We start from the raw sequence: 19,046 nt of genomic DNA, 5'->3' as shown, positions 1-19,046 counted from the left end.
CTGGGCATATGGATTTGGATTCGGAACTGGGTTTTTTTTTTGTTTTTTTTTTTTAATCTTAATTTCTCCCCTTGATTCATTGATTGGCTCCTTTCCTAAGAGGCTGCTAGCTTTCCAGGTCTTGGGGAACTCTGATCATCCTAAACTAATACAAGGGGGGAACAATCAAGAGCAAAAACACCAAACACTGCTGAGGGGAGAGAGGCTTTGCTCCGGAGCCCGCAGTGGACAGCAGAGTAGGTGGGAGGCAGAGCGGCTGCAGAGGAATTCCGTCCGCCCCAGACAAATGGAGGCGTGGCGCGCGGCGCGGTCGCGGGAACAGCCGCCAACCAAACTTCCGAAGGTTTGGGGAGGTGGTGGGGGGGCGGGGCGGGCGAAGGCTGCAGTGGCCCAGGCCACAGGGAAGCAGAGCGCAGGGGACCCGGAGGGGTCAGGGCTGCGAAGAGCAGAGGCGGAGAGGATGGGAGCCCCTGATGGAGCGCGGCTGGCTGGGTGGAAGTCAGGCCCCCGGGATCCGGCCGCCCAGGCTGTCAGTCAGAGGTCCCGGGAGCGCTGCAGCCCTGCTCGGCTCCAAGGGGGCCAGGCTGCGGGCTGGGGAGGGAGGCGGTGGGCGGGGTGTGGAAGGGGCGTCGCCGCGGTCGCCCCCGCCCTCTCCGATGTCATTGGGCGGCCGCCGCGGGGTCCGCGCCACCTTTTCTCCGTTGCACCCCGCCCTCCCCAACGCGCTCCTCCGGGGGCTGGTCCGGCCCAGGCCGTTGACGTCACCGCCAAGTTTGCTGCCCTCGGAACCCCACGTGTGGCGGCGGCGACGGCCTGGGAGGCAGCGGGGCAGCAGCGAGCGCAGTGGCCGCGGCCGCTGACAGGTCCCGCGCAGCCCGGCTCCAGCTCGTCGCTCCCAGGTGGGGCCCGAGAGCCGCCCGAGCGGCCAGGCGCGCACGGAGAGGGCGCTGGCTCCCGCCCGGGCAGAGGAACTCGGGGGACCAAGCCCCAGAACCGAAAGGGACCGAGGCGGGCCGGAGACCGAGGAAGCCGCGACTGGGAGGCACTGTGCCTGCCGCGGTCTGGAGCGCACGGAGCTCATCGGCCCGGGAGCCGAGCATCCTCTCAACCGGACCGAGCGAGGGATGCACGGTCGCTGAGCCGGGACGCCTGCCGAGAGGCTGCTCTGGCCCGGGGCTGAGACGCACGCCTTGGCCCCCGTCACCAAGACCCTTATTCCGTCGACTCTCGGGGAACTGGGGCGCCGAGCGCGGCCCAAGCCTCAGGACTTGGGCGAGTCTAAGACGATGGTTTCTTAAGCACAGCACCGCGTCCCCCTTCCCGCCCCCTCGACCGGTGGCTGGGATCCCGCGAGGGGCTCGGGGAGCCCCGGCCGCCGCCGCCGCCTGGGCAGCGCGCACGGCCGCAGGGGCGCAGGGCGATGTGGCCTCCGTGCAGCGCGCAGGCCCTCTCGGAGGATGTCATGGCACCTGGCGGAGCCCCGGCCTAGGATGGCCCGCTCGCTGCCCGACGTCGCCTCCGGCTAGGATGGCCCCTCCGGACCCGGCCGGCGCCCACCCCACCTTGCCCGAGCCGCTGTCCCGCCGCATCTTCCGGAAGTTCTTGCTGATGCTCTGCTCCCTGCTCACGTCCCTGTATGTCTTCTACTGCCTGGCCGAGCGCTGCCAGACCCTTTCTCGGCCCGTCGTGGGGCTGTCGGGAGGCGGCGAGGAGGCTGGGGCTCCGGGTCGCAGCGTCCCGGCTGGAGGCCTGGGAGAGCTGGCGGCGTGGCCCGCGGCCGCGCGGAAAAAACGCCTCCTGCAAGTGCAGCCGTGGCGGAAGCACCGGCCGCCCGCACCGCACGGCGACGGCGAGGAGGCGGCCTGGGAAGAGGAGCTCCCGGGCCTGGCGGGGAGTCCCGGCGGCTCCGGGGCCGGGAGCAGCGTGGCCGAGCCCCCGCCGGGGACCCTAGCCCTGCTCCTGGACGAAGGCAGTAAGCAGCTGCCGCAGGCCATCATCATCGGCGTGAAGAAGGGCGGCACGCGGGCGCTGCTCGAGTTCCTGCGCGTGCACCCCGACGTGCGCGCCGTAGGCGCCGAGCCCCACTTCTTCGACCGCAGCTACGACAAGGGCCTCGCCTGGTACCGGTGAGCTGCGTAGGACCCGGCGGGGACAGCCAGGGCGCGGGGTGCGGGCTGGAGGAGCGCGTGGTGACCCCCAGCCCACCTCCCTCCCTGTTTCGTGCGGAGGTCAAAGGGTCGTCCGTCATTGTCCTTAGGATGAGGGGTCTCCTCCTTCCTGGCAAGTGGGTGTTGGCGGAGGGAGGGAAAGGCTGGCCTTCGAGATTTTTTTCTTTAGTCCTTGGGATTCCCTTCTCCCCAAATAGCCAATCTCGTCGTTTTCTCCGCTCTGGGAAAGTTATCACCGCCGGTTAGCTTGGGGTGTGGGGGGGGGAGGAGGTCCCTCTCAAGATAGAACCCTGTTCACCAGTTACTTAGACATGTAACCTAGTGATTCTTTTGCCGGGGGAGCCTGTTTTAGTTTCTTCATCTGGCGGGCAGTTCCTGGTTAACGCGGTCTTTGCCACCGCGCATTTTCTTATTATTTCCTTAACTCTTTGCCGTATAATTGTCCGAGGGGGTAAGTAGTGTAGGTACTTGCACTGTCAGGAGCTAGACTCCAGGCTTTGGGGGGATCGTTGCCAGAGCACGGTTTAAAGAAGGCTGTGTTGGTATTAACTTTGGGGGGGCAGGCAAGGAATGACTTGTGTAAAATGCTTTCCTTGTTTGTAGGGAAGAGTACTTTGTCTCTGGCCTGGTAGAAACTTTTCTAAAGATCTTCGAACAAATTCTCTTTTACCAGTGAGGTAGCCAAATTTTTTTTAAAAGAAAAGTGTGAAAAACTAGGGCCCTGGTTACCTTGTGACAAACCCTCCTAATGCAGTGTAGGAAACAAGGCGGATTCCAACCTTCATCTTAAACTTGCCAGTCTTCTCAAATTCAGGCCACTTTTAATAATAGAATATAATAAATCTTAGTGTCACCTGGATTTTGTTTGCCATAAAACATTGGCCTTTTTTCTTCCCTCCGAGTCCAAGGAAAAGTTGCCTGGCCAGAATTTTCTATTTTGTAAAGTTTCATCTTGTTCATTAAATATGCGTTCCCCTTGTTCCTTTAGCTGAAACCATATTACAAAAGTTACAACACCATTTAAATATATTTCAAAAGCCCCACTCAATTAACCATTCATCCCCCAAACAGAAATGGACACGATTTGACAAGTTTATTTACATGAGGATCAAGCACCGAGATGGATGTCAGGAGCCAGATTTGCAGTAACCCAACGCATGAGAAAACATTGGGTCCTAAGCGACCAACTCAAACATGAACCATGTTTCAAACAGTAACTTTCCATTTGTTGGAAAGAAAAACAAACAGCCTCCCCTTACTATAGAATATATATCATTTAAAATCATCAGCCACTTAAAAAAATCCCCTTGTGTTTCTGTCATTTATGTTGTATCCTCTGGGAAGTTCTTATAAAAATGACCTGTTGAATCTGGAAACAACAGGTCCTTCTTCTTAGCACAAAGGAGCTCTGTTTTTTCCATCAAGGACACAAGAAAGAAGTGATTAAAGACCCCTAAAACTCTTATCTATAGCAGTTTGCAGTGAATTCGGCCTGGTGCAGTGCTCTACACGAACACATTTCAAATCAACTGCCAGAAAGATCTAAGACAATGTGGGACTCTGAGGTGCTGTTAAATCTGGTGAAATATTTGGTACGAAAACCCTTTATTTTCTTTTTGCCCTCGAGACTTTATTTCCACGGGGTAGGGGGGTTTCTTCCCGTTCCAGAGCTGAGTATTTGAGGGCGCCGTTTATCTGCAAGGCTGGGTCTTATTTTCCTTGGCCCTCTCGGAGCTTGTGTAAGAGAGGGACAGTTTCAAGGTAACGAGAAACACAAGTATTGAAAAACAGAAGAATAAGTCGTAAACTTTTAGGCTACTCTCTGGTTTGGAAACGGGATGCATGCTGTAAAGTAAATATCTCCTTGGCTTGTTTACTTCACTGGAGGGTTTTGTAAAGCAATTTATGGCGGTTACTAAAATAACTACACAGTAGACTTCACGGTTTGGTGAATTTAATTTTCTAAGTGTTGGAGCAACGTCTTTGTTTTACCATTTGCAATGGTCTTTTATTGGATGCATAAATTTAACTCAATTACATAGGAAACTCTTATTAAGCAGAGTCCAACCTATGGGGCCCAGATTATGCGATCCTTTAATGAAATTTTGCCACAGTTCTCTTTCATCTTGGCTCTGAACTTAGAGCTTGATGTTTGGGAAAAAGACCGAGGACTTAACTACGGAAAAACATCACTATTAAAGGCATTTCAGCTGCTTGTATTTAGTTAGCATTTTAGATAAAGAGATTCGGTTAGACCTTCTTGAGTCAGCCCAAAAATTGTAACAGAATTTCTCACACACACACTTATGACCACGCCACACACACACACACGAACAGAAAGGAAACCCTCTCATTTGAACCTGAAGTGAATTATGGAAGAGGAAAAAAAAAATCTGTGCAGTATTTATCAGATGCTTCTTGACTTGGGAGAATCCTTAATGTCTAGCCTTGTTTTTCTGCCCAGTGTCAGCCTCTCCCTTTGCCGTGATAGTTTGTTGTGGCAGTGCCCCCTACCGTCCTGACAGCAGGACAGATCTGTCGCTGTTAGGAAGTTGGAAGAAAATTCCTTGGACATTGAGAGTTAGAAGCACCCGTCGCTGGGTTGTTTCCATAAATTTCTCTGGGGGAAAATGGTAATAAAAACACTTTATAAACCACATCTCAGGAAGGGGGTACTCAGCTGTTTCTCCGTTTGAACACATGTGCCGTAAAGGCCAAGAAGACAAATGTATTCAAAATCTCTAAAACGGAAATTATTCTTCTTGATTTAAAATGTCCTACCATTTCTTTGAAGTACGTGAAACAAAGGAAAATTTTAATTTTCAGGAAATGTATCGATGAAGATGTGGGACGCCTCGGGGCGGGGGGGGGGTGGTTTCTGGCTGCGAAACTCTGCCCCGAGGGGTTTACGAAACCTTCCACACTCCTTACTGCAGCCGCCGCGCTAGCAGGACGATACCTGTCTGCGGCTTGGGTGTCAGGGGACAGCAGTCCTTCAGCAGGAACGGTCTCATAGCGGGTCCCTCCCGAAACGTGGGGAGCGGTTCCATTCACCTCTGACGTTTGAGGTCATTTCTGGACGTCAAGACCACAGGCCTCTGCCGTGGCCCCAGAGCAGGTGAGCTTGGGATTCGCTCGGGCCCCTCGCCACCGCTGGTGTGTCTGCACCGCTGGAAGGTGTGGTTCCTTTCCTCCTAAGACAAAAGATGCCCACTGATAAAGTATTTAAAGATACGCCGTGCGCTCGTAGACACTGTGTATTCGCGTACGTGTGTGTACACATGCGTATGTTCATACATGCTTGGAGCCTGTGACACCAGTTGCAGTTCAGGGTCGAGAGGATAAGCGTTCCGTGTCTAATCTGTGCCAGCAGGGCTCTTTCCTGTTTGACCTCCTTTTCTTTAGTGAGACTGGGCAATTTCCGCAGAAAGGCCTATCGCCAACCTTATCTCGCTCCGTAGCACTCACGTAGATCAAACAAAGGTGGATTCTAGGAGCTGGTTCTGTCCGTGGCTTTGACCGAACAGCACGTCCCCTGGCCTTTGCTGACCACCGCCTTCTCCACCGTGTCCAGGGAGGGGCAGGCTGGGCAGAGGCGCGCCCGGTTCCTGTGGGGGAGGCCGGCGTCCCCAGCAGCTGGGCGCAGCTGCACAGCACCTCCGGGCCCACTTTCCCACCCTCCTGAGCCACCAGCTCTTCTGCCTGAAGGGCTGGAAATGAAACGTGAGCCGAGCTAGTCTGACCACCCATGCAAGGTCCTATGGATGGACGTCCCAGGAGGTGCTGTGTCCTCCGAGGGGAGCGAAGGCCTTGGCAGGGCTGCAAGGTGGGGGGAGAGCAGAGAGAGACTGCTTTGAGCTGGGGTCTCAGAGATGTGTCTCTGTGGGAAAGAGGGCGAAACTGCTTTCATGCATGTGCTCCCAGAAGCCCTCTGTGACCGGACACCCCATCTAGCAAGAGGTGCAAAGACCCCCTTCGAGAAGCCACCTGCTGCCATTCTGTTTGCCGGAGTTTGTCTGCCCAGTAGACCCCGCCCCCACGGGCAGGTCGAACAGTCTCTTTCTTTTTTTTTTTGGTCTTTTTTTTTTTGCTATTTCTTTGGGCCGCTCCCACGGCATATGGAGGTTCCCAGGCTAGGGGTCGAATCGGAGCTGTAGCCACAGGCCTACGCCAGAGCCACAGCAACGCGGGATCCAAGCCATGTCTGCAACCTACACCACAGCTCACGGCAACGCTGGATCGTTAACCCACTGAGCAGGGGCAGGGACCGAGCCCACAACCTCATGGTTCCTAGTCGGATTCGTTAACCACTGCGCCACGACGAGAACTCCGAACAGTCTCTTTCCTGCATGTGCACGTGCGTGTGCGCACGAGGTTCATGAACCCACCCTCAGGAGCAGGCGGTGAAAATGATAGAACTGACCACAGTAAAGTTATTTAGGGGTTGGGGGACTTCTGAGCAGTATCAGACACCCAGCTGGAAGAAGCATTGGGACTGTTGAGTCCAGGCATTAAAAATAACACAGCTACCCTTGTTATGGCCTGGAATTGGAACACCTTGTGTGACTGATTATTCCCTACCGTGAGGAGCCTTCTCACGGGCTGATGGATTGTATGCGACATGCACAGCCATCTAGGAGTGAAAGTCCTCCGTGATACTGTCATCACCGGGCCTCCCCTTAAAAAAAAAAAAAAAAAAACCTCTCTAGCCAAAATATTTTGTCTCATAGAAAGAAGTCTGTCGATGGGCCAGAAGAGAGTTGGTGCCAAATCTGTATTCTGGAGGGTCCCGGAAACAAGAGAAGCCCGCGCAGTTATTGCAACAGGGTTGACCTTACAGATTCCAGAGGCTCCCGTCACAGGAGACGAGGGTCACGGAGCAAGCAGACCAGCTTGATCTAAACAGCCGAGGCCCGATCTCTACAAGGCTGCGTACGAACCATCTCACGTCTCGGTTCCCATTGGCCAGAGTGCTCGGCCGGGTCGGGAGCTTTGTAGACACAGTGCTTTTCCTCAGAGGCACATCCCCCTGCGCCAGATCACGGGAGCTGTGCTGGGAGGAGCATCGTTTCTTTGTCTCCTGCCCCGTGACGTCAGACTCAACCCTCTCAGAAAGTTTGCTTCGGAGTCCCGTCGTGGCTCAGCAGAAGTGAGTCTGACCAGCATCCACGAGGATGCAGGTTCGATCCCTGGCCTCGCTCAGTGGGTTAAGGATCCGGCGTTGCCATGAGCTATGATGTAGGTCGCATATGCAGCTCTGATCTGGCGTTGCCGTGGCTGTGGTGTAAGCTGGCAGCTGTAGCTCTGATTCGACCCCTAGCCTGGGAACCTCCATGTGCTGTGGGTGCAGCCCTAAAAAAGATGGGAGGAAGGAAGGAAAGAAGGAAGGAAGGAAGGAAGAAAGAAAGACAGACAGACTAAAGTTCATTTCTACTTAAGTGATGAGTTATAGTTTTGGAAATGAGGTTTCATATTAAACATATGCCTTTCATATGTAATCAGAAGAAGCTGCACCTAAGTACTATTTTAGCTCCCTGGTCTTTGCTTTTTTACGAATATCTTTAATATGTTTGCCAGCACTTTAAGATCTTTGTTAATTTGAAACAGTTAAAAAAAATCCTCTGTGGAGAGAGGCGGGGGGGGGGGAGATATTGATGGAGTTCATAAAATAACTTCTGTGAAATACACTTATGTGAAACCAGAGCGTAGGAACTGAGGAAACAGGAATTCAGAGAATCGAAGCATCTTCCGAGCTACTTGCCTCCAAGGATGCGACTCGATTTTTTATATCGTGTTTATGTGGTCATGACCGTTATGCCTCTAACACTGACCTTGAATCTATGATCCCTTGAAAGCTGTATTCCAGAAGCTCAGTTGCCCTGTTTCAGAAGCTGTCAGATATCAGTAAACATAAGCAAGAAAAGGGGAAATGTGTGTGAAGAAGGAAGTCTGGTACTTGCCCTTAGGCTTGAGATATTCTTGCAGAGGTTAAAAAAATCGTCTTCCCTGCTCTTGATGGCAGCCCACTCTGACTGGGACGTGTGGCGCCACCTAGTGGGAGGGAGCGTCGGCCAGAAACCCCGAGGGCTGAACCTGGAAAACCTCCTCGTGATCCGAGCATGTTTGGTGTCACTTTTTTAAAAAAGGGAGGGAAAATCGTGCTGAGTAGCACTTACAGCGAGTGTGATCTGCTTCGCGTGGCTGAGCCCGCTCTTTCAGGCAGGAAGGCTGTCCTTTGGAGAGAAATAAAAAAGACTTGCCTTGACGACAAACCTGAAAAACAAGATAGAAGCGATTAGGGGATTTATGTTAGAAATGTGCACGGCTGGAAGGAATGTCACATGCCCCAGATGGGTTTTGTTAGTGTGTCTTGCCTCTGTTTCTGAAAGCCAGCTTCACGTGGAAATACTTCCAGGTGATTCCGTTGCAGCGCCGGTTCACACAGCCCTGTTTCTTGCCCGTGTCACAGACTGTCTGGAGGAGGCCCAGGGTCTTCACAGGCGGCACACGCAGAGGCCTGCTTCACCCTCAGCGCCCTGCGATGCGCTTTGGAAGACCCGGCCGTGTCTTACAGGTTCACAGGAAGCCGCTTTCAGATTTCAGGGGGCGATGGCCTTCTGTGACTACTGCCACACTCGAGTGTGGGCAGTGCCTCGCCAACAAGGACCTACTGTCAGGCACAGTGAATCTACTCAAGAGCTTGGAGTAACCTCTAAGGGAAAAGGACCTGAAAAAATATGTATGTCTGACTGAATCACTTTGCTGTACACCTGAAACGAACACAGCGCTGTCAATCAACTCCAGTTTTTTTTAAATAAAAAAGGAAGTCGGGGGGAAAATAGGACCATTACAGTGGAGGAAGCTGGCAGACCCCACCCGAAGGAAGGTCCCTCTTTGTGGTGTTGAAATCATGTCCCCCCCACCCCCACCCGGGGGTAACTCGGGGTGGAGGGCTTCATGGTGGGGGAGCCCCCCCCACATCCTTGCCCCCAGTCTAATCACATTAGACCAGCGAGATGGATGGGCACCCACCAAACACCTGACCAGCCTTCTCCACAAATGTCAAGGTTATGAATCACGAAGGAAGGCTGATAAACTGTCACCGCTGGCAGGGGACAGAAACGACTAATTACTGATGAGTAAACACAGCCTGGTCCCCTCGGCTGGGTCCTGGAGTAGAAAAGGGGCGTCCGTGGAGAACCGAGGAAATGTTCCTAATGTGAGTGGCTTAGTCGAGGTGTCGTACCAGGCTTCATTTCTTGGTTTTGATCCTTGCTCCCGGGTTATGGAAGATGAAGACCTGGGGGCGGCTGTCCGGGTGAAGGAGCCTCTGAGAATTTTTTGCACTACTTTGCTTACAGTTCTGTCTCCGCAAATGCTTCAAAACCAGGGGAAAAAGAGCAACATTAACGAAGAAGGCTGAGGCCTCCAGGGCAAATCTGAAACACTCCCTTGGGCCAGCCCTGCCCCCGCTTCCCTCCCAGGGCCCTGCCCCGGCCTGCCAGCTCCCCTCCACGCCAGCACCTGCTGCTGCAGACATGCTCATCTCTCCCTTGGCTTCTTTCGTAATAAAATTGGCTCAGGGCTTCCCTCCTCCTCTCTTGTCCCTGAAGCACGGACAGAGACCGGTTTGTCTCCCTTTCTGCTCTTTATGGCTGGCAAGTGTCAAGAAGATATCAAAACACACCCAGCCCTGACCCCAGCCTTCTTGAACCGGAGCGCAGAAACTCTGCTGTCAGGGACAGGCTTGGGAGAACCCAGAGAACTTAAGTAGGGGTCAGAGGAAGATCCCCTGTGGGCGTGTGGCTTTGTTGCCCTAAACCCAGGAGGAGCAGTTGTCGGGGTGATGGGACCGAGGTGGCACCGTGCCTGCGCACGCGCCTGGCTGCCACGATGCCGGCACAGTGCAGACTTCCCACTCTGCTCCAACATTCTAGCTGCTTGCTTGACCTTGAGCTTCACCTTTGGTTTAGACTTCCGAGACCAGCCTTGGAAGCCAGGCACACTTGGAGCCATGCCAGGGTTGAAGGATGAGGGAGGGAGGGAGGAAGCACAGCCTCCAGAGCCTGGAGGGCAGGACCTTGGTGCCCCGTGCCTCTTCCTGCTGGAACCATAAGCCCGGGATGCCGCCTTGTCAGACTCCAAGTTCCCGAGCGGGCGGCACGCTGGCATTTTCTGCTTCTGCTTTTAAACACACGCTGTGTGCACCTGCGGCTCTGGTTTAATAGAGGAATGAAAATCTGCCTCGAAGCATTTCCTTGGATATTTTGAACCATTGTAAAAATAAAAATTGCATTTTTCCCCGAGCAAAACAAACCCAAGAAGTTAGCAGTATTTCCTCTTAATCTTCGGTTCACTTACTTTTATTGGGCCTGTTTTATAAACCTGTGTGGTCCACAGGACGGACTCCTAAATGCTTGTGTAGATACAAATAAGTTTTATGATTTAATGCCATTCTGGGCTTGTGTGTCATTTTTCTATCTTAGTTGGGATACACTTTCCTTTCTTCATGCATGTTGAACCTTTTTAAAAATAGCGAGATGTCTGAACCCTGCCATGTACATTGGTGAAATCTGCCCTTTTGATCTCTATTTCATTGATTTCCACCCCAATTTTTTAATTTCCTTCCTTCTACAAACTCTGGGCTTCGACTGTTCTTTCTCTAATTCCCTTTGATCAGGAGTCGGGGTACCTTGTTGGTTTGCGGTTTTCTTTTTTCCGTGACGTAGGCATTTGTCACTGTGAGCCTGCCTCCCAGAGCTGCTTTGGCTGCATTGCATCCGTTGGGTGGGTTCCGTTTCCGTTTTCATTTGTCTCAAGCTATTGTTGGATCTCCCTTTTGATTTCTTCTCTGATGCGCTGCTTGTTCATAGCACGTTGTTCCATCTCCACATATCCGTGAATTTTCCAGTGGTCCTCTTGTTAACTGCTTTCTAGCTTCATACCATGTGGTCAGACAAGAGTCTCAATACAGCTTCTTCCATGTGTTAAGACTTGATTTGTGGCCCAGCGTGTGATCGGTCCTGGAGAATGTTCCATGTGGATCCCACTGATGTTGGATGGAATGTTCTGTGTGTCTTTTAGGTCCATCTGGTCCAACCTATAGACCTTATTTCCTATTGATTTTCTATCTCATGGATCCCTCTGGCACTTTATTTTATTTTATTTTATTTTATTTTTTTTTTGTCTTTTTGTTGTTGTTGTTGTTATTGTTGTTGTTGCTATTTCTTGGGCCGCTCCCGCGGCATATGGGGGTTCCCAGGCTAGGGGCTGAATCGGAGCTGTAGCCACCGGCCTACGCCAGAGCCACAGCAACGCGGGATCCGAGCGGCGTCTGCAACCTACACCACAGCTCACGGCAACGCCGGATCCTTAACCCACTGAGCAAGGGCAGGGACCGAACCCGCAACCTCATGGTTCCTAGTCGGATTCGTTAACCACTGCGCCACGACGGGAACTCCTATTTTTTTATTATTATTTTTTTTATTTTCCCACTGTACAGCAAGGGGATCAAGTTATCCTTACATGTATACATTACAATTACATTTTTTTCCCCACCCTTTGTTCTGTTGCAACATGAGTATCTAGTCAAAGTTCTCAATGCTATTCAGCAGGATCTCCTTGTAAATCTATTCTAAGTTGTGTCTGATAAGCCCAAGCTTCCGATCCCTCCCACTCCCTCCCCCTCCCATCAGGCATCCACAAGTCTTTTCTCCAAGTCCATGATTTTCTTTTCTGAGGAGATGTTCATTTGTGCTGGATATTAGATTCCAGTTATAAGTGATATCATATGGTATTTATCTTTGTCTTTCTGGCTCATTTCACTCAGGATGAGAGTCTCTAGCTCCATCCATGTTGCTGCAAATGGCATTATGTCATTCTTTTTTATGGCTGAGTAGTATTCCATTGTGTATGTATACTACATCTTCCGAATCCAATCATCTGTCGATGGACATTTGGGTTGTTTCCATGTCCTGGCTATTGTGAAGAGTGCTGCAATGAACATGCGGGTGCACGTGTCTCTTTTAAGTAGAGTTTTGTCGGGATAGATGCCCAAGAGTGGGATTGCGGGGTCAAATGGAAGTTCTATGTATAGATTTCTAAGGTATCTCCAAACTGTTCTCCATAGTGGCTGTACCCTCTGGCATTTTAGAGGTAAGGTAGTGACAGCTACGTTTGTTGAGCTCTCTCTGGATGATGCTTGATGATGCTGCATGATCTGTTGCATGCAGTCTGGATGTTTTATTAATAGGAGTATATGGTTAAGTAGGTCCTATCCTTAGCACCTTTTATAGATCGAGAAACTTGGCATTCTCTCCATGGCACAGTGGGTTAAGAATCCAACGTCAGCAGCTGGGGTTGCTGCAGAGGCTTGGGTTCGATTCCCCACCTGGTACAGTGGGTTACAGGATCTGGTTTTGCCACAATTGTGCCTCAGATTCAAACCCTGGCCTGGGAACTTCCATGTGCTGAGGGTGGGGCCATTAAAAAAAAAACCTGAGGCTCAAAAAAAATGAAGTAACTTGGTCAAGGTCACATAGCCAAGGAAAGAGTAGAACTGGGGCTGCAGCAGGGTCCGCCCACCTCATGCCAGCTTCACCATGGGTGTTCTGTCACATCCTCAGACAGAATCGCCCGTGCGCACATCCTGCCCGGACCACAGGCCACTGGGAGTTCAGCGACAGTAGGATTGAAAGGCTGTCCCAAGTGGTAGGCGGACTCGGATGTGTTTGACTCTGGGTCTTAGACCTTTCGTGAGAAACGAGGCAACAGATCCACATAGTTGACAAAAATGAATTTTTAAGTCTTTAAATATCTTTGTGAGTCTGTTGGCCTACATGGAATAACGAAAGTCACCTCTACTTTTTGTGTAATTCTTTTTTTTTAAGAAATAATCTAGGAGTTCCTACCCTCATAAGGAGCCCGACTAGTATCCATGAGGATGCAGGTTCCATCCCTGGCCTCACTTAGTGGGTCGGGCATCCCACGTTGCCGTGCGCTGTGGTGTAGGTTGTAGACTCGTCTCAGATCCCTCGTTGCTGCAGCTGTGGAGTAGAGCGGCAGTTACAGCTCTGATTCGACCCTGGCCTGGAAACTCCCATAGGCCTCATGTGCAGCCCTCAAAAGAAAAAAAAAAGAAAGAAAGACTCTAATCTGATCACAAAGCTCATCTTTTCGAGCATATGAGGAATCCCGAGCCGTCAATTATTTCACCCATCCATTAAAAAATAGCAATCACCATGAAAAAACCAACCCCCCCCCCACCTCTTTGTTCAGTGGTCCCAATGAGCACGTCTCCCCTTCTGCTCGGGGAAGCTGAGATACTGTCACGAATGTACCCCGGAGGCGGCTGGCTGCTCCCGGAACCGGGGCAGGTGAGCGGTGGTTGGACCCGACTCCCTGGTGTCTCGACCCCCTGCTCCCCACGCCCGGCACTGCTGCGGCGTCACTGCCAGCCTCCCTCTTTCTCCCTCTGCTCTGCGCTTGCGCTTTTTGATTGGCATTTATATTTTACTCTTCAGAAACGTTAAGACTCCCACTCAGGCCATGGCCCAGGTTTTGTCCCCAAGTGCCCCTCCATCACCGTGATTGTTGTTATTCATGATTTTTATCTAAGTATCCCAGTCATTATTAATGCCGTGGTCAGGTCATTGCCAACTAAGCCAGGGCTGCTGGTGTGCGTGTCTTTGGCTCTCGCCAGACAGGATCCTGAACTGCAAAGGACATTGGCCTTAGAAGGTGTCTAGAGATGATCTTCTGCCCACAAAGAAATGGGGGTGCTTTGCCCAGCATTCAGCCACACACGGAGCTCATTGCTTCTATCTTCAGGGAAGAAATCTGGAGCCCAGAACTGGGGAACCATTGCGTGGTCCGAATCACACAAATTTGGTTGTGGAGGATTGGCAGCGATGGCAGAGCTCGTCCAGAGGGTGGGAGGACTGAGAGCAGGACTCTTCCTTTCCCAGAACCGGTGACCCAAAGCCCTAGAGTGAATGCAGTCAGTGGCCAGTTCATCTCTGCAGTTCTGGTTTTCATCTCAGCTCTTTTCCCCAGTACGCTGATGCTTGTGGATTTTGGAACCCCACGAACGTGATGAGCCTCTGCGTCCTCCGAAGTAATTTGTGTTCGGTGCTGATTACCTGCTCGTAACAGATCAGTGGGAGAAATCCAAGTACAGATAGAAAAAAGTTTCCCTTTTCTCCCCGGAGTGTTTAGAGTAGGAAGTAATCAATCACATTATGGGAATAAAATTCCTGTCCCCCTTTGCAGAGTTCTTACTTGGATTAGAGCTGTCCTTTCAATAGGAAATATCAAAGCTGCCAGGCTGGTTTGAATGACAGAGTCAAAAACGGTGTGTTTGTTACGGTCATAAATCTTTGCGGAATCTCATTAAGCTCAGGTATTTAAAAAGGGAACTAGATTAAGCTGCAACTAAAGTTACATTTCCAGAGCTAACCGCTTCCCTCGTCACCTTCCTTCACTGAAGCCAAGGTTACCCGCAATCAATGTTTTCTGAAAAGTCCTGGCGATTAGAAAAGTCTGCAGTGGTGAAGCGATTTCATTTTACAAACAAAGCTCTTGAGTAAACAAAAACTGGCATCTGGTTGTGTTTTTGTTTTTTTTTTTTAATTTTCTGGTGGACCTTAATTATTCATGTAGTTTCTTTCATCACATGTTGTGCTTCTTTTTTTTTTTTTTTAAAGAAAGAAATGCCGTTTGTTTTTCTTTCTAATGAGGCCTTTCTCTTTCTTCCTGGTGTCGGAGAACTTGAGGTTGCAAGAGTATCTGTTCAAAAGGCTTCCCCCCCCAACCAAAGGGTCTACCAGAGGCCCCTGCTAGGGTTTAAGGATGCAAAGAAAACACATTGGATCTGGTTTATATTTACATGGGGGAGGTCATGGGAGCTAATGCTTGTGATGAAATTCTTGGGATTTTCAGGTGCATTTGCCCTGTGGCAGATGGTGGCAAGTTGGAAGCAAACACTGGACAACCCACTTCTCAGTTTTTGCTGATGTTTCCCAAGAAAGAACGTGGAGTCGTGTTTGCCATGCCCTCGGATTTTTTTTTTTTTTAAGACTCTTGGGATACTGATTTTTTCAAAAATCTATGGAGAAACAACTAACATATGAAAAACTAAAACAAACCCAAATTCTGCCAAGCTGGCGTTAAGATAATTTCATCTGGATGAGAATGGCTGCTAGTTTATCACCTTTGGCTGATGGCGAAGCCCAGGGTTAGCAATAAAAGCTGGTGTGTATGAAGGGTTTTTCAGATTGTGACTCCTAAGACATTAGTGTGTAATAATGCTGATTTTTTTTAATGGGAGGTGCTGTACCAGGATTTAAAAAGGAGGGAGAATCCCGTGCAGTCCGCCAGGCAGCTCTTGTCTCGAGACCCTCAGTTTGGGTCCGTGCACACCGGAGTCGGTCCGTGTGTGTGCACAGAAAGGCCAGATGTAAGATGTCGCCAGGCCCAGGGGAGACAGTGGGGAGCAGGGCCCCCAGGGGCCGAGCAGGGCAGGGACAGGAAAACACGTTGGTATTCTCGCCCCAAGAAGAGCAGCTTCTGCAGGTTATGCTGCGTGTAGACCTGTTTAGTGGCGACCGTGCTGCTGTCCAGAGCTGCCTTTGAAACACGCTCACCAGGATGCGATGAGCTGACGGAGAGAGGGATGGATAGATATTTGATGGTCAAAGTACAGCAAAATATATACTGAGAATTTAGGTGGCGGGTAGTTGGACTTTTGTTACCGTTCTTTCCAATTTTTGTTGCATTGACGTTTTTCGTAAGAGAAGGTTGGCAGCAGCGGGGAGGAGCTGGTTTTTGCTGGGGTCCTCGTCCTTGTTTTATGGCCATCGTGGCGAGTTACCCATGTAAGTAGAACTGCCCCGTGTGCAGGAGGCTCGACCGGGTATTGCTGTGTCTCTGCCCCTCCGCCTCTGCCTCCCTGGGCAGGCGACTTGCTGGGGCCACAGTTTCCACCAACGGTCCTCAGAATCTACCCACGGGACCTGTTCCAGAAAGAACCGTTTCCCCACTTTTGTGGAGACAGAAGGGCTGCCCTGTCTTTACGGGAACCCACATCCTCTGCGGCTGCACAATGGACAGGTCTGAACTGCACGAGCTGCGTGGTCAGCCGACACGGCCTCTGAGTCCTCTGGGGCCATTCTCGATGACAACGCAGTCCCAAAGGGGGCTCGGGAAGATGCGACAGTAGTTCAGATGTGGTTTCTTGTAATAGATGACTGATTTCCCAGGGAGAGGAAGCAGGAAAATCATGAATAGAGTGAGGTCATATATGACTGGTGATAATTTGAAATACTTTGAAATCCGTTGGACATGAAATGCCCAGTTCCCTGCCCAACCCCGAATCTTTAGCGACCACGTCAATTGGTAGATGATACTTTGACTCTTCTTGCGAGTATATTTCCCCTTCACTTCGAAAAGAGCAAATAAGGACTAGTTCATTTATACCGCTCTGCGAAGATACTGGCTTGAACCTGTGACTTAGACATATCTGTTATCATAAGCCCTAGCACAGTTTTACAGGTTTGGGTGAAATCGGTGCCCTTAAAACTGGGAATTCTTAAAAATGGAGGAATCCTTAGCTACGCAGGCGGTTTCCATACACTGATTTGGACGCCTGCCTTACAAGTGCTCCTTGGAAGAACGTGGTAGAAGATGCCAGCTCCGTTCTGAAAGCTGGGGCCAAATCACTTTCCTTCAATAAAGAAAGTTCTCTCGCTTCCTCCCTGAGGTCTTCAACAACTGCACTGTTGAACTCGGATTTGAGTAATGATGCGAGGCTTTGCCAAATGAGTCGTTTCCCTTTTATAACATCCATCAGAAAGAGGACGGGTCAGCTGGACATGCCCTTTCCCAGGAGAGGCTCCTGTGTGTTTGCTTACGTCAAGGTAAGTTTACAGTCAGGAAAGCTTCACGTCGGCCTTAGGTGATGTGTCTGAAACACAGAGGTTTGGCTCCGTGGGCTTGTGTCCTCTGCACAGAAATGCTGAGACGCTGGTTTGAGGCGGGCCTTCCACAGGCACAGGAGAGCCACGTGGACTGTTCGACGGCGTGTATCCACATACAAATGACAGAACTGAGACATATTTGCATGGTTTTTTTAGACACAACCACAACAAAATACAAAATGTGTCTTAAACTTTTTTTTTTTTTTGGTAAAATGTGAACAATTTAGGCTCAGAATGGTATGACTGAATTTACTTTTATTATATTCAATCCCTGTTTGAATTTCTCAGACTTCATACTAAATCTCAACTCTCTAGGATCCGAACTTGTTTGTTCTTAGCCAAAAAATAAGTGATCTTATTAAGAAGTTAAGTGCGTGCTTCTAAAATCTCATTACGGGCATTGGAAATGACCTCCGGGTCATCTAGCCCAATATTTATCTGACAGACCAGAGTTCATTAAAACAGTTCCATAGCTACTCGAATCAACAAAGAATGCTTCTGATACGTCTTCAAAACATGGGTACGACCTAACTTATTTGAAGGGTAAACTACTTAGTCTGTTCTTGGCTCCTTTTGCCTAGTGGTTGCCAAGCAGATTCTTTTATTTATTTATCTATTTATTCTTTATCCATGTGACTAGGTGTTTGAGACAGTACAGAGTACATAGGCAACTTTAGAAACAGGGTTTTAGTAGCTTATGTTCAAGTTCGTTTATTTCTTAGAAAGATAATATAGCCGTCCTGCTGGCAGGCCTGTCTTGAAAATGTGAGTCTGTTCCAGTGGAATTCATAGATGGGGAAACCGTTTGAGTATCATGCCAGTTTCACGTTTATTTGCTCATGTACATTTGTATCCATAGGAAATACTAGATGAATGCAGAAAACTGCACTCAGCTGAAGCGGGACACCCCCCCCTCCCCCCGCCCCCCGCCACTTATCCACCAGCCAGCCAGCTCGGTACCAGTTCTGAGCACACTCATCTGCATCTGACAAACAGCTCAATGTCTCTCTCTCTCTCTCTCTCTTTTTTTTTTTTTTGGTCTTTGTGTCTTTTTAGGGCCACACTCGCAGCATATGGAGATTCCCAGCTTAGGGGTCTAATCACAGCTACAGCTGCTGGCCACAGCCACAGCCATGCCAGATCCAAGCTGTGTCTGTGACCTACACCACAGCTCACAGCAACACCAGATCCCTAACCCAGTGATTGAGGCCAGGGATCGAACCCGCAACCTCATGGTTCCTGGTCGGATTCGTTAACCACTGCGCCACGACGGGAGCTCCCTTTACGTCTCATTTTTGATGGCCTTCCACCGATTCCCAGGGACCCCCAGACTGCCCCTTTCCCAATGCCCACTTCCAGGGGAGAGAACTCGAGGGCTTTTCCAAGGTCAGGGGTCCTATTTGTTGTCATATTTATGAATTTCTTAACCACTGAACGGGTGAAAACTGTGCTACCATTAGTATTTGGTTCCTACCTTTCAAAAAAATGTGTCACTGATCAAGTTTGAGAGTGTTAGGCCCTGACCTCATTGTCCCTAAGCCCTGTGGCTTTTATTGTGGGATTTTAAATAGTGGGGAGACGTTAGGAGTGCCTATTTGGGATCACAGCACAGCTGACTCTACATACTCACCATACAGAAAATACTACAAATGCAGCACAGACTAAGCACCTTGCAACCAGTGTCATGGTCTCCCTCTCAGGCGCGTGACAGTGTCACACGTATTTTTAAACACTATTAATCCACTTAGGCTCAGGGCGTAGAGACAGTTTGTGAGGAATTTTACCATTTAGGGTGTCACAGAAACATGTTCTGACTCTAGTGTTAGACCTTTTATAAACATTGTTGTGACTTCTAAATCCCCTTTTAAGAATGTCTCATAAGTTACCATTTAGCCTTCAGGCA

General features: G+C 50.3%; 1 protein-coding gene across 1 annotated transcript in view; it reads left to right on the top strand.

Annotated features, from left to right (window-relative positions):
- The first annotated feature begins 1,432 nt into the window (after positions 1-1,432).
- The window catches only part of HS3ST3A1 (heparan sulfate-glucosamine 3-sulfotransferase 3A1), a 100,383-nt gene continuing 82,769 nt past the window's right edge, over positions 1,433-19,046 (top strand). Inside the window, exon 1 of the mRNA XM_047758679.1 lies at positions 1,433-2,126. Coding sequence (XP_047614635.1) covers positions 1,528-2,126 — 599 coding nt within the window. The 5' untranslated portion in view covers positions 1,433-1,527. The remainder of the gene's footprint in view (positions 2,127-19,046) is intronic.

This window comes from Phacochoerus africanus, chromosome 14 (genome assembly GCF_016906955.1).
Source record: "Phacochoerus africanus isolate WHEZ1 chromosome 14, ROS_Pafr_v1, whole genome shotgun sequence".
Lineage (NCBI taxonomy): Eukaryota > Metazoa > Chordata > Mammalia > Artiodactyla > Suidae > Phacochoerus > Phacochoerus africanus.
The sequence above is the reverse complement of the archived record's forward strand: the minus strand, read 5'-3'. Positions and strand labels throughout refer to the sequence as shown.